At 40.0% G+C, this 11,670-nt stretch overlaps 1 protein-coding gene across 1 annotated transcript; it reads right to left on the reverse strand.

The window, feature by feature from the left end:
• Window positions 1-2,911: 2,911 nt before the first annotated feature.
• LOC104540913 (matrilin-3-like) lies at window positions 2,912-11,345 on the reverse strand. Its single transcript, XM_010184837.1, has 6 exons — window positions 11,210-11,345; window positions 10,658-10,780; window positions 9,318-9,440; window positions 7,430-7,552; window positions 4,483-4,590; window positions 2,912-2,967 (listed from the first exon to the last, which is right to left on the reverse strand). The coding sequence occupies exons 1-6, from the start codon at window positions 11,343-11,345 to the stop codon at window positions 2,912-2,914; spliced, it is 669 nt and encodes a 222-aa protein (XP_010183139.1).
• Window positions 11,346-11,670: the final 325 nt, after the last annotated feature.

Below are 11,670 nucleotides of genomic sequence, written 5' to 3' on the forward strand. Positions count from 1 at the left end.
ATCAGACGCTGTTCCTGCCCCTCCAAGAAGGTGCTGCCGTCACCCACAGTCAGGTCTGGTCAGTCACTTACCTACGCGAACGAATAACGGCTTTATTCAGTTGGTTGGAGAGTAAGCAAACCCCACGGCTACTGTTAAGAAAGCTCTCGGACACTGGCCAGTGGAGGGAAGGGTCAAGCCTGGATTTGTGCCAGCACAAGGGGTGCAGTGGGCTGCAGGAGCAGCCTGGCTCTGCAGCACCATCTCCAAGCTGGATTGGGCTGGACTCACGTGCAAAATAAGTATTTTCCATTCTGAAGCTGCCTTGTAGCTGATGGACAGAAAAGGGACAGGAGCTGTACAGTCTGTGTCCTGCGCTAAAAATTTGCCTGCTTGATGTGAGACAGATAGAAGTGCTGTGTCTCCCAAGGCATCAACCCTGCTTTCATAATGGCTAAGCACTCCATGGTGCAATTATCCACAACACAAATATTGAAATATAAGCAATTTGTTCAATGTCAAAGGAGGATCATGATGAAGCCAAGTTCTCAAAACTGTGTCTTGTCAAGTTTACTGCTGTTCTCCTCTTCTCAGAGAGACTATCTGGAAATGTAGAGACATAGAACCAGCCATGGGTTATCATCACATCATTTTATTGAAGTTACATGAACACGCAACTGTGAGGAGCACTGGGCATCCAACTTTTTGACTGATGCCAACTTAAAAGCACATGTGTAAGACAGAACTGTAAAGCAAAGCTGTCTGCATCCCTGTAAGCATTTTAGAGCTGAGTAAGATAGCTAAAGGTGATTTAGAAAATGCTGGTGGTCAGGCAGTTGAACTGGATGATCATTGTAGGTCCCCCCCAACTGAACTATTCTATTCTAAGCAGAATTAAAATAAAATACTGTTGAAAGTATGTAGTTCTTTTCATAAAAGTTCTCTGCATTAGTCCTAAAGTTTTACTGCCTCAATAATTAAAACGGCGTAATTACTCATTCCATATCAACAAGTACATCTATATTTAAAATAAAAGTATTTGGTCAATAGGACATGCTGGTATGCCCTATTTTAAAGAAATTGCTTTTATCACCTTGGAATTTTATCTAGTGCTCACAAACACAAAATGAGAGAAGATAATTGCTTAGAGGAATTGAAAGTAAATACTATCATTTGTAATGTAAAATGGAGTTCCGAATACTAATGCATGAAAGCAAGCCTGCCCAGCTGACAGCTTGCAAGACACATCTGGCCTCCAGGACAATTTTCCACTCTTGTATGAAATTATGCACCTCATCTGACAACTGGCCTTAGTGTAAATAGGACTGATGTAATCCACTCCCAATTGCCAAGGAGTTGAAAAGTCTTGCATTAGATTTACAACTTGTTTATTCTTACCAATTGCAGAGGCCAAGGCATACTTCTGGCCCTATAAATCCTTACAGAATTCCCATGTCTAAGCAAGGGACATGAAAGTAAGCAAAGTAAAGTGCTAGATATAATGACTTACAGAAAAAATATGCATACACAGCACTTTGAGGAAGCAAGCACAGCATAGCTAGGTTGGCCCATGCAAACTTTAATTGAACTGCAGCAAATTAATAGCAGTGCGAACACATCATGACATAGCAACCACTGACCAACCAAGCAGTCTTGGAGAGTTTAGAATCTCATTTTGAGCCCTTACTGAAGCTGTGTCCCGTGTTCATCTGTATTATATTCTAACATAACATGACTGTGTATACATATCTGAAGTCTCACTCGTGTGTGCAGGGAACATGATAACTGAACTTCTGCTCACCAATTTTCCTTGCAGTTTTTTGTATCTACTATGTGCAGGGTATGAAGCAAGCACAGATGTTGTTATAGGCCTCTGGCATACCAGCTACTGATAAAATATTTTGTGTAATTACATTGTAAAGCTTCACAACATATGTTGGATTTTTCAATTCTAAAAAAAAAAAGAATTAGAAATCATAGTTTTGACTCCATCTTCAAATGTATTTAGTTTCTAATGCATTTGGATGATCACAAATGCCAGGTGTGCAAAATGAATTAATTCCTTTAACAATTAATTTTTTTAATTGCTAACTTCTGTATTTTATCCTAAAAGCCCAATTGACACAAGTAGTCCCAGTAAAATCCATGGTATGACAACAGGAATGACTGACTAATAACACAGGTAACTCTAGTAGGATTAAAAAAACCTTCAATTGGAGGATGTCTGTAATACTTCTGAGTGTTAAACAACATTATTAATACTTGAAATTACTATTAAACCTTTTACCCATACTAAGAAGGACTTGTAGGTTTTAAAATCAAACAGTTCTTTTTCCAATTATGTGACCTGGGGATAGCATCCTGTTTAATTTTGTGGGTTTCTTCCATTTATGCCTCAAGTTTTTGTTTCCTTGTTTTTGTTAAACACTTTATTTCATAACACACATTCTTTAAGTTATATTAAAAAAACAACTTTCCAACATCAGTGTGCTGATCATACTTTATTTTATTAAAATAAGTTACAAGACCCCAGCTTACTTTCCCATTTAATGGACAGAAGACATAGGCACATTTTTTACTCTGCCTTGCCATTTCACAGTTTTATATCATATGATATACCGTATCCATTCTTTTTTTCAGGTATTTACTTTTAAATAAGAGAATAAAAATGCAGTTACTGCAGAAAGGCAGTACCTGCTGTACCACTTGTAGTAGAGACTGAGCACAGCAGGTATAGGTAGCTTTATGGTTATGAAGTACATGAAGATCCTCAGGGTCACTGTATGTTCAAGACTGTTTTCTTCCTGAAGTCTTCTTGACATTTTTCAGTAACAACAAACCAACTGCTGTTTTGTAAGCTGTTGCTGTAAGCTGAACATGATAAAAAAGTTTGCTTCTGAAAGACTATTTTCGAATTAAGCAGAATGATAGCTCAGACAACCTGCTGTCTGCCTTGATACGCCCGCAGCTTCTCAGACACTTCATCCAGTGGTCAGTTGTTAAGGGCAATATAAAAGATGGCTATAAGGTTCGTTTTATTTATAATCCTTCCCATTGCTGCATTTTCAACAGTCTGTTTTCTAAATGAGGTCAATGCATGCTTGAACCAGAGACTTCAAACCATTTTAGAGATCTGTAAAGGTCTGGCCACTTCCCAAATGATCTCAACAACCCTAATTTCTTAGAAGGAGTTGGACCAAGAGACACTGAGGGCTGAGGAGCAGCGGGTGATAAGTCTCCACTGCTGCTTCCAGGTTGTCCTGAAAGGATGCTAGGGATACAAACTGGCCACCAAAGAATGACTCTGAAAGAAAGCCTCAGTTCTTTGTAATAAAATATATAAAATAAATCACCACATTTTCTTGCTTAACATTAGTTCTTTGGGCAGAAAGACTGTTCTGTGAAGGACATGCTACTAGCTGCTATTGAGATGATGTTACAGTTTAATTACCTCGGTGTTCACTACTTAGATTCCCTGGAATTATATATTATAATCCAATGAAAATCAAGAGTCTTCCCTTCACTCTTGCCAGGCAGATAAACTGAACTCCAAGCACACTGCAAGAAGAGGGATTTGCAATTAGCTCTTATAAAAATAACTTTGAATATATTCAAGAGCTGGGAAAGGCTTGTGTCCTTGCCAGTTTTCATCTGGCTTTCAGAAACTGGTGAACTGAAAAAATAATTTATCTGTATAAATGATGAGTTCACATATAAAACTTACTAGTTTGCTCTCCTTTGATTAATCCTAAATACCCTATTCTTCCTTGATTTTGAAGCCCCAGGGATCAGGATGACAATCACAGACACAGTGCTCCTCTAATCAATTCCTGTTTGAACAAGAGCACCTTTGACAGAAAAAAGCATGCAGTCTCAAAAATTTCCAGTGATGAAAATCTACCACAACCCTTGGTAAATTGTGACAGTGATCAACCACTCTCAGTTCTAAAAATCGTGCCTTGTGTTGAATCACAGCTTGCCCAACTTTAACTCCCAGTTATTAGTGCCTGCTGTGCATCTGAGGGCATTTATTCCAGCATTCGGGTTTGCTGTGGTACCACAGGGTTCACCACTTTCTCCTTTTTTTGTTGCTTGCTTTTTTCTCTCCCACATGTTTGTGAAATGTTTCATTCAGGGGCTGACCACAGTTCTCTTCATTGCCACAGGCACCGCACTGCAGCAAATTCCAGTGCAGCATAGCTGGCACCCACCAGCCTGCACCGAAAATGTCCTGTGGACCAGAGGCTTGCCCAGTGCCTCCAACCTTGGCACCCTGCCCCACAGCTCTCCCATCCTCCTATATCCCAGCAGCTGGGTATTAATGGGCTAGCACATTTTCATGGAGAAGAAGGTACATGAAAATTGCTCCATAACTTTTCTAAAATCATCATGAAAATACTTCCTGTTTTGAGGGATGTTCTTTCTCTGGTTTATATCAAAACAGCTACCTCTAAAATACCAGTAAAGAGCTGAATGCAGAAGATCATGTAAGATAAAGGATATATTTTGTAGACAAAGCTTCAAGGCGTGAGGTGACTGAGTCTTGCAGAGCAGCTATGGCTTCACACTTACAGGACTCCTCAGTTGTTACGAGACTGCTCGTCATGGCTCCTAAGAGAGAAAACAGCATTTAGAACACTTAGGACAACCATCGAACATGTAAATCCCAGGAAAATGCTTGATTCTGCAATGGGAGTTGAACTCATGCTGTGAGACTACAGCAAGCACTGTAGCCCAGGGCAGTCAGGAAGAGGAGACGGCAGTGAAGAGGAGCGGGTGTGCAGCCATAGATGTGTGTTGTAGTCCAGAAACAGGGCAGGGAGAGAGAGCTGGATTGTAACCAAGGAGGAAGGCAGAGCAGGGAGTTCCTCGCCTGCCTGAATCCTCTGCACTCTTTAAATTAGGCCATTATTGAACAAAGGAAAAGCCTTCTTAAAAGAGGGCCTACAATTATGAAATACCCTTTCAACAAGTTACCAAGAGGTATTACTTGTATGTAATACCTGACTATTGATGTGTGTTTTTACGTTGCTTCCATAGGCAATGACAGCAGATTATCTGATTATTTTTTCTGTAGAGAAATAAATGCATAGCTGAGCTGATCAATGCCAAACAAATTGTGTGAGCATTATAACAGTAAAGCAATAGAAGTATTATACCTGGATAGAATTTATCTTTTTTTCTGAACCGTTTCTCTTTCTTTTTTTTGTTTATGTCATTGTTATGCCATTGACATTTCTATTTTGCAGGGAAACTGAAAAATCTATGAACCTATGAATCTATTCATTTCTAGCAGTGCAGAAAATCATTTGTCTTAGAGCCAACGTTGAAACTGGTGTCTCCTTGATTCCACTGAACCTGTATTTGTTCAGCTTCCTTCTCTGGAACATTCCACCGGCTTTATGGTCAATGTACAAAGAAGAGCTGTTCAAGAGTCAGCTGGAGGAAGGCCAGTTCAAAATATCACACCAAGATGGTTGGTTTCCAACCAAATGCCAGTTAATTTTTTGTTTGCACTTAAATTCTTCAATGACAGATACAGATCCTCCTTGGATTATGTCTGTTTTAACAGAATTACTTTTCCAACCAAATTCGGCAACTGCCCAAAGGCACCCTGAAGTCTTCTACAGTCCTTCTGCAAAATTTAGACTCTTCCAGTTGCCACAGGGGTGCCCAACAAGTCATACAAAACATGACAGAGTTCTGGTTTTACACTGTATTTACGTTTAAGTTCAGGCCTACAAAAAATACTATTTTTGCAGATGGTGTTTGACTATTTTCACCTATTTTATAACTTTGCTCTTACATAGGGTCCTTAGCCACCTGATGTAATGGCAAGTTATTCCTGCTCTGAACCAGAGATCAGACTAGGTGCCTCTTGAAGTCCCTTGCAACCCAACTTTAATGATGATTCTACATCAAATGGTGCAGAGGTTCTGCCAAGAGTTGATGCCATTATTGCCCATCTGAAAGGAAAACAGTTGGTCAGTTCACGCCTGCCCCACTCAGCTTGGAGGAGTGGACAGGAACATTTTAGAGGTTCAGCATTGCAGTAGTTCTTCTGACACCAGTGGTGTTCCCATCTGACCCTGATCGTCCTCCAAATTGCTCATACTCAACCAAGTCCCATGCACCAGAAACGGATGCTCCAGAACCCTGCCTTGCCAATCCCCCCAGTTATTCCCATTTCATAAGGAAATGCAGATTATAACTGATTATTATTTTTTTAAAGTACAGTGAAGTCCTTAAATGTGTGGTGATAGGTAAAAGTCAACTGTAGTTTTAAATGCAATCACTGCTGTAACAGGAAGGATCAAGCTAGCTGAAAACACTCATGGCAACAGGCAGAAAAGCATGAGAAAGGATTATACTTTCAGGGAGTTTGTGAGTTGATAGAATATTTCTCAAACAGATTAAAAGTATTTAACACATTAAAAAGAGGTACTCCAATACATACTTCAAATATATATTCACCAAAAAACACCAGTAAATTATTACTTGAGCATGTTTTCTCATCTGTATTTAAGGTAAAGCCTTCATAGCAGTTACACGTATATGATCCACCATTACTCACACAGATCTGCTCAAAGCCAGGGGTCTCTGGTGCACACACATCAGTTCCTACAGAGTGCATTTTGGAGAAACAGCTATCCAAAAACAAGGTAAGTTCTTTTAATGCTTCCCCATGGCAATAATTTCACATGCTGGGAGCCTGTCCTACGACAGCCTCCACAGAATACTGAGATGTGTAATGATCTTGCAGTGGAGAAGCCACATTAACTAATTGCCTTACTGGGGTCTCCCCCAGCCCTTCCTCTGTACAGTCTCTGCTCACTCTGGCCACAGCTGCCGAACCCCCTCCAGCTGGGGAGTGCCAGATCACCCCCAAAGGCATGCTAGGAAAAGTTTCCAGTGCACAGTAACTTTACAGTATGGAGACCCAGAAGGAAAGAGACTTTTTTTTTTTAAATTACATTTTTACTATAACTCAAAGTCAGCTGAGAAGCTAAAGAAACAAACAGCAACATGAAATTCAGCCTGGAGTGGAGGACATCACCTCAAGCTGTCTCCTGCATAGTGGTACACAGTTTCCACAGCACTGCACAGTGTGTAACAGTGTGACTAACCCCAGCTCTTCTTTCCAATTATTTCTCAGTTCTGGGTTTGCTGAATATTGCATAGTTTTCTAAAATACAGTGAAGGCCTTAGTCATAAGATGTTAAAGAAAGACCAAACAGTAAGCAGTTACTGGCATTGCTGCATATAACGTGCTTTGTATCTCTGAATGTTGCCCAAAGTGGAAAAGGCAGAGTGACACAGAACTATCCTGTAACACAGGAATGCACGTGAAAGTTTCTCAAACAGATCCAAATATATTAACCTGCAAATGAGAGCTATTTCAGTACATGGGGAAGGTGTGGTGGGATAGGCAACAGCAATCTGCTCTTACTTGAGCAAGTCTTCTTGTCTGGATTCAGAGTGTAGCCTTGGTAGCAGTCGCAGGTGTAGAACAGATCATCTCTCACGCAGACCTGCTCACAGTCGTGCCTTCCTGGGGCACACATGTCCACAGCTGAGAGAGGCATTTGAGACAAGAAGAATATTAATCAATACCCAAACTTTAGTTTAATTGATGTCAGAAATTCCCATATCTTCATTTGGATCCAAACCAGGACGTTTTTATTGCATATCAGCACGCTACTAGTTGTGGTAGGGTATACAGAGTGTCTTTTTTCCTGGCTGTCAATATTACAAAATCAGTATGATTTCTGGAACCCTGGCAACACTTTCTTGCAGTTGTAACATTGCAAAAGCAGCTAAACTAGCAGTGACCCAGTTACAAAATAATTATCCAAAGGAATTTCAAAGAACAAAAATCTGGATTTTAAAAGAGTATTTGGCATTATTTCAGCTTTAATTGAGTTGGATAAGACACTCTTTTATGGAGTGAAAAGACCACAAACAGAAGAGTATACATGGCTGTGGAAAAAAAAAAGAGAGACATAGCACCCGCTGCCAGTTACAAAGTGGGCGCTTTATGTGTGAGGCTGATGTTTTCTGCCAAATTTAACACGTCAGCTCTGAAAGGCCAAGCTGAGAAGGAGTTCCTATATTTGGATATCTTTGCAATAAGGGGGTCCAATAAGGCACAAGCAAAGAAAGAAACAAAGAAAGAAAGAGAAAGAAAGAGAAAGAGGCAAAGAGAGACAGAAAAGACTCCCTCCGGGACCTAGACTATTTTTATCATATCACAAAGACCTGGATGGTTGAGAAATCATTAGCAAAAAGCAAGCTTGTTAGGGAAATAATCTGAAATTTAACTATGCAGGGTGAGAATCAGTGCTATGAAAGGGGGTTCAGGATTGGACTCCCAAAGGGATGCCTAACTGAATTCACATTCCCTTGCAGATGTTTACTGCCTCTGTATAATGCCAGGTGAGAGTTAATCTAGGAACTGTATTTACAAAATCAGCTCCTAAACTAGGCAGGAAGAAATACTGAGGCCCTCTGGCTTCGCCTCCTTGAGATGCAAGACCTATGACTTAAATGGAGAGATTTGTTTTGGAACCTCCTGGAAGAGGGAGCCTGGGTTCAGCACTTTGTCACAAAAAATGTAGTAAGGAAAGGGATTATGATGAAAGTGGGAAAAAAGGATTCTGTGTAAATAAATAATGAGTGAGACATCCAAATAAATTAGTGATGTTCAAATCCCAATTAAGTGAAAATAATATAGGATACATATCAATTTATAGGGACTACATACCTACATCCTTAAGTACCAGCTATTATCCTCCTATTCTCCACAAGAGACCAGCACTGGGAAAGAACATTTCCCTCCATCCTCTAGAGCTCTAAGGCTGGAGGATTTTTGAAGGTCTAAACACATCCACCAGAAAGAGTGATCACACTCACGATGACACAGATGTAATCTCTCTCCCAGCACAGTCCTTTTCTCCATCTCAATCCCTTGTGCTGCTTTACTGAAGAGTTTTCTGACACAGGTAGTACACATCAAATATTCCCACCAAATCTGTTATTCTTCTCCTCTTTCAGGTGGATATGGCAATTTGTGCTCTGTGGGTGTGAATATGCTGTGAAGTCCTCAGGGAAATGCCAAATGGCATTTCAATTATACCAGTTACAGGCTTCGCACAACTGCAGAAGAGTCATGGGTCTGAAATTATTACTGGACACATGAAGAAATAAAGTTGCACTGTGTTTTCAGGAGTTGTACAGAAACTCTTGTATAATTTACCAGAAAAATATCATAAACTAACCTGATTTTAAAAAGCTACTTGCTTTTAGCTAAATACAGTATTTCCTTGATCAGGTCTTACCCGAGCAAGTCTTCTTATCTGGATTCAGAGTGTATCCTTCAAAGCAGTCACAGCTGTAGGATCCATCATTACTCAGACAGACCTGTGCACAGTCATGCCTTCCAGGAGTGCACATGTCCATGGCTGTGGGGAACCATGTTTTGGAGAAAAAACACTATTAATCCCTCCCAGACACTCAAGCATTTTAAATACTTCAACATTTATAAATACAATTTAATTAGGATTCAAATGACAATTCAAATGGTGCATTATTATATTATGCTGCAGACAACTGAATTCAGTTACTAATTATTTAATGGAGGAGGCAGATATCTGGACTCCAAGATATTACTATACCGCATCTCACGCAATTCTGTCTCTCAGCAATTCAAGCAGTCCTGAATATCCCCAGTAAGGATGAAGCTAAACCACCACACTGGGATGACCTGCTATGCGTCAACGCAGAAGTTGTTGTTTCTTGCAGTGTTAGCAGTGACTACGGTGAATACAAAGTTAACTTCATACTTTCATCTATGAGGGGAAGGCAGGCAGAAAGAGCCTGGTGTGATGTGTAGGAATGCCACTAAATTGCAAAGAGATATAAAGCCTAGTGAGAACAAAAGCAAACAAAAAAAAAGCAGGAGCACTAGAAGATTATGTTCTCTTTTCAAACATAAGAAGAGTGAAAGCTTCAGTGCTTATGTGCCCTCAAAGGGGGGGATGCTCTTATCAGTTATAAACCAGCTACCCTAAGGCTGCTGCTGCTCAAAACTTCTGGATTTAAAGAAACCATTTCAGAGAAGTATTTGGGGGAAAATATGTTTTTTATAAAAGGATAACTTTTCAGGGTGACAATTCAAGAAGCTGTTGCCAGTGTAAGACTGGGGTTGCTATATTGCAGATCTGCACAGCTTGGAAGCAGAACCAGCAACTGTAAAAAAAAAAAAAAAAACAAACAAAAAAACCAGTTTTGACAAGAGAGATGGAGAGGACAGGGGAAAATTTATCAGGTTTTAAGATCTCTATGGACCAGTGGCACTTGCTCTCCAATGGAGACACAGTGCTGGTCAGAATCTCTGGAATCGGTTCATGCTTTCCCAGGGACTAAGTGATGTTTATGAAGTTCTGTGAAGACCATGAAATGGTAGGTAAGTGCCAACTTGCAGTTTGCGATCAATACATTTAAGGAAGAATGCAATTTTACTGTTACTGGAACCAAGGGAAAAGCTTACAGGCAAATTCTCATTTTGAGAGTTGATGTCTGTAAGCGATTTTTCAATTAGAAACAATGAAGATATCTCTCAGAAAACAGATCCACATCTCCATGAGTTTCATACATTAAAGTAGCCTTTAATTCTTACCTGAGCAAGTCTTCTTATCTGGATTCAGGGTGTAGCCTTCATAGCACTCACAGACATAGGATCCGTTGTTACTCACACAGACCTGATCACACTCATGCCTCCCAGGTGCACACATGTCCACAGCTGCAAGACGCGTGTTAGAAACAATTCATTGTTAATAAAAAGCAGCTTGGGATGGAGCACACATTCACATTTTCAAATATATTTCTATTTGGAATCAGCTCAGAAATGGCAATAGTAGTTGAAGGCATTAGAATAAGTGGTAGGATAAAATATCTACAGAGTGTCTACACCTGAAGACATTGTTTTGGCATCCGGCCCTAAAGAATGGATCTGTAGGCATGATAAAAAAGGATGGTGATGGAATCAAGCTACTTCTCACCATTAGCTGCAGCAGACTTTTATTTATAATTTAGTATTAGATTTATTATTGAAGAAGATACAAAAGTTCACCGTTTCAACAGAAGTACACAGGTAGCTTCTCAAATCCAATTATGGTGTTAGGAAGTGATTTATTTTTCGAGTTGAAGACATTTACTGCAGGAGCGATACCTGAGCAGGTTCTCTTATCTGGATTGAGAGTGTAGCCTTCAGAGCAGTCGCAGAGGTAGGATCCGCCGCTACTGACGCAGACCTGCTCGCAGTCGTGGCTCCCAAGTGCACACACGTTCACAGCTACAAAGGGCATTTACAGAAAAGGCATTTCAGCCATCCCAGAGGAAAGAAACAGTCATTAATAATTTACACTTACAAAAGTACATCTTGCACTGTTTGCTGGATTAGTAGCAGTAAATGTCAGAGCTGTGTCACCGTTACAGGCGCCTTTTGCATTCTTTTGTAGCCAGAAGAAGGAGCTCATAAATGACACTGGAACAACTGCAATGAAATAACTGAATCACCTGACAACAATGAAATAAATAAAAATAATAATTAAGAAATAACTAATCACCTGGGAAGATGAATTGAAAAGGGTGCAACAGGGAGAGAGAGATTTTAAGCACTGGAAATGATAA

The sequence above is a fragment of the Mesitornis unicolor genome, unplaced genomic scaffold (genome assembly GCF_000695765.1).
Source record: "Mesitornis unicolor isolate BGI_N332 unplaced genomic scaffold, ASM69576v1 scaffold6140, whole genome shotgun sequence".
In the NCBI taxonomy this organism is placed as follows: Eukaryota; Metazoa; Chordata; class Aves; order Mesitornithiformes; family Mesitornithidae; genus Mesitornis; species Mesitornis unicolor.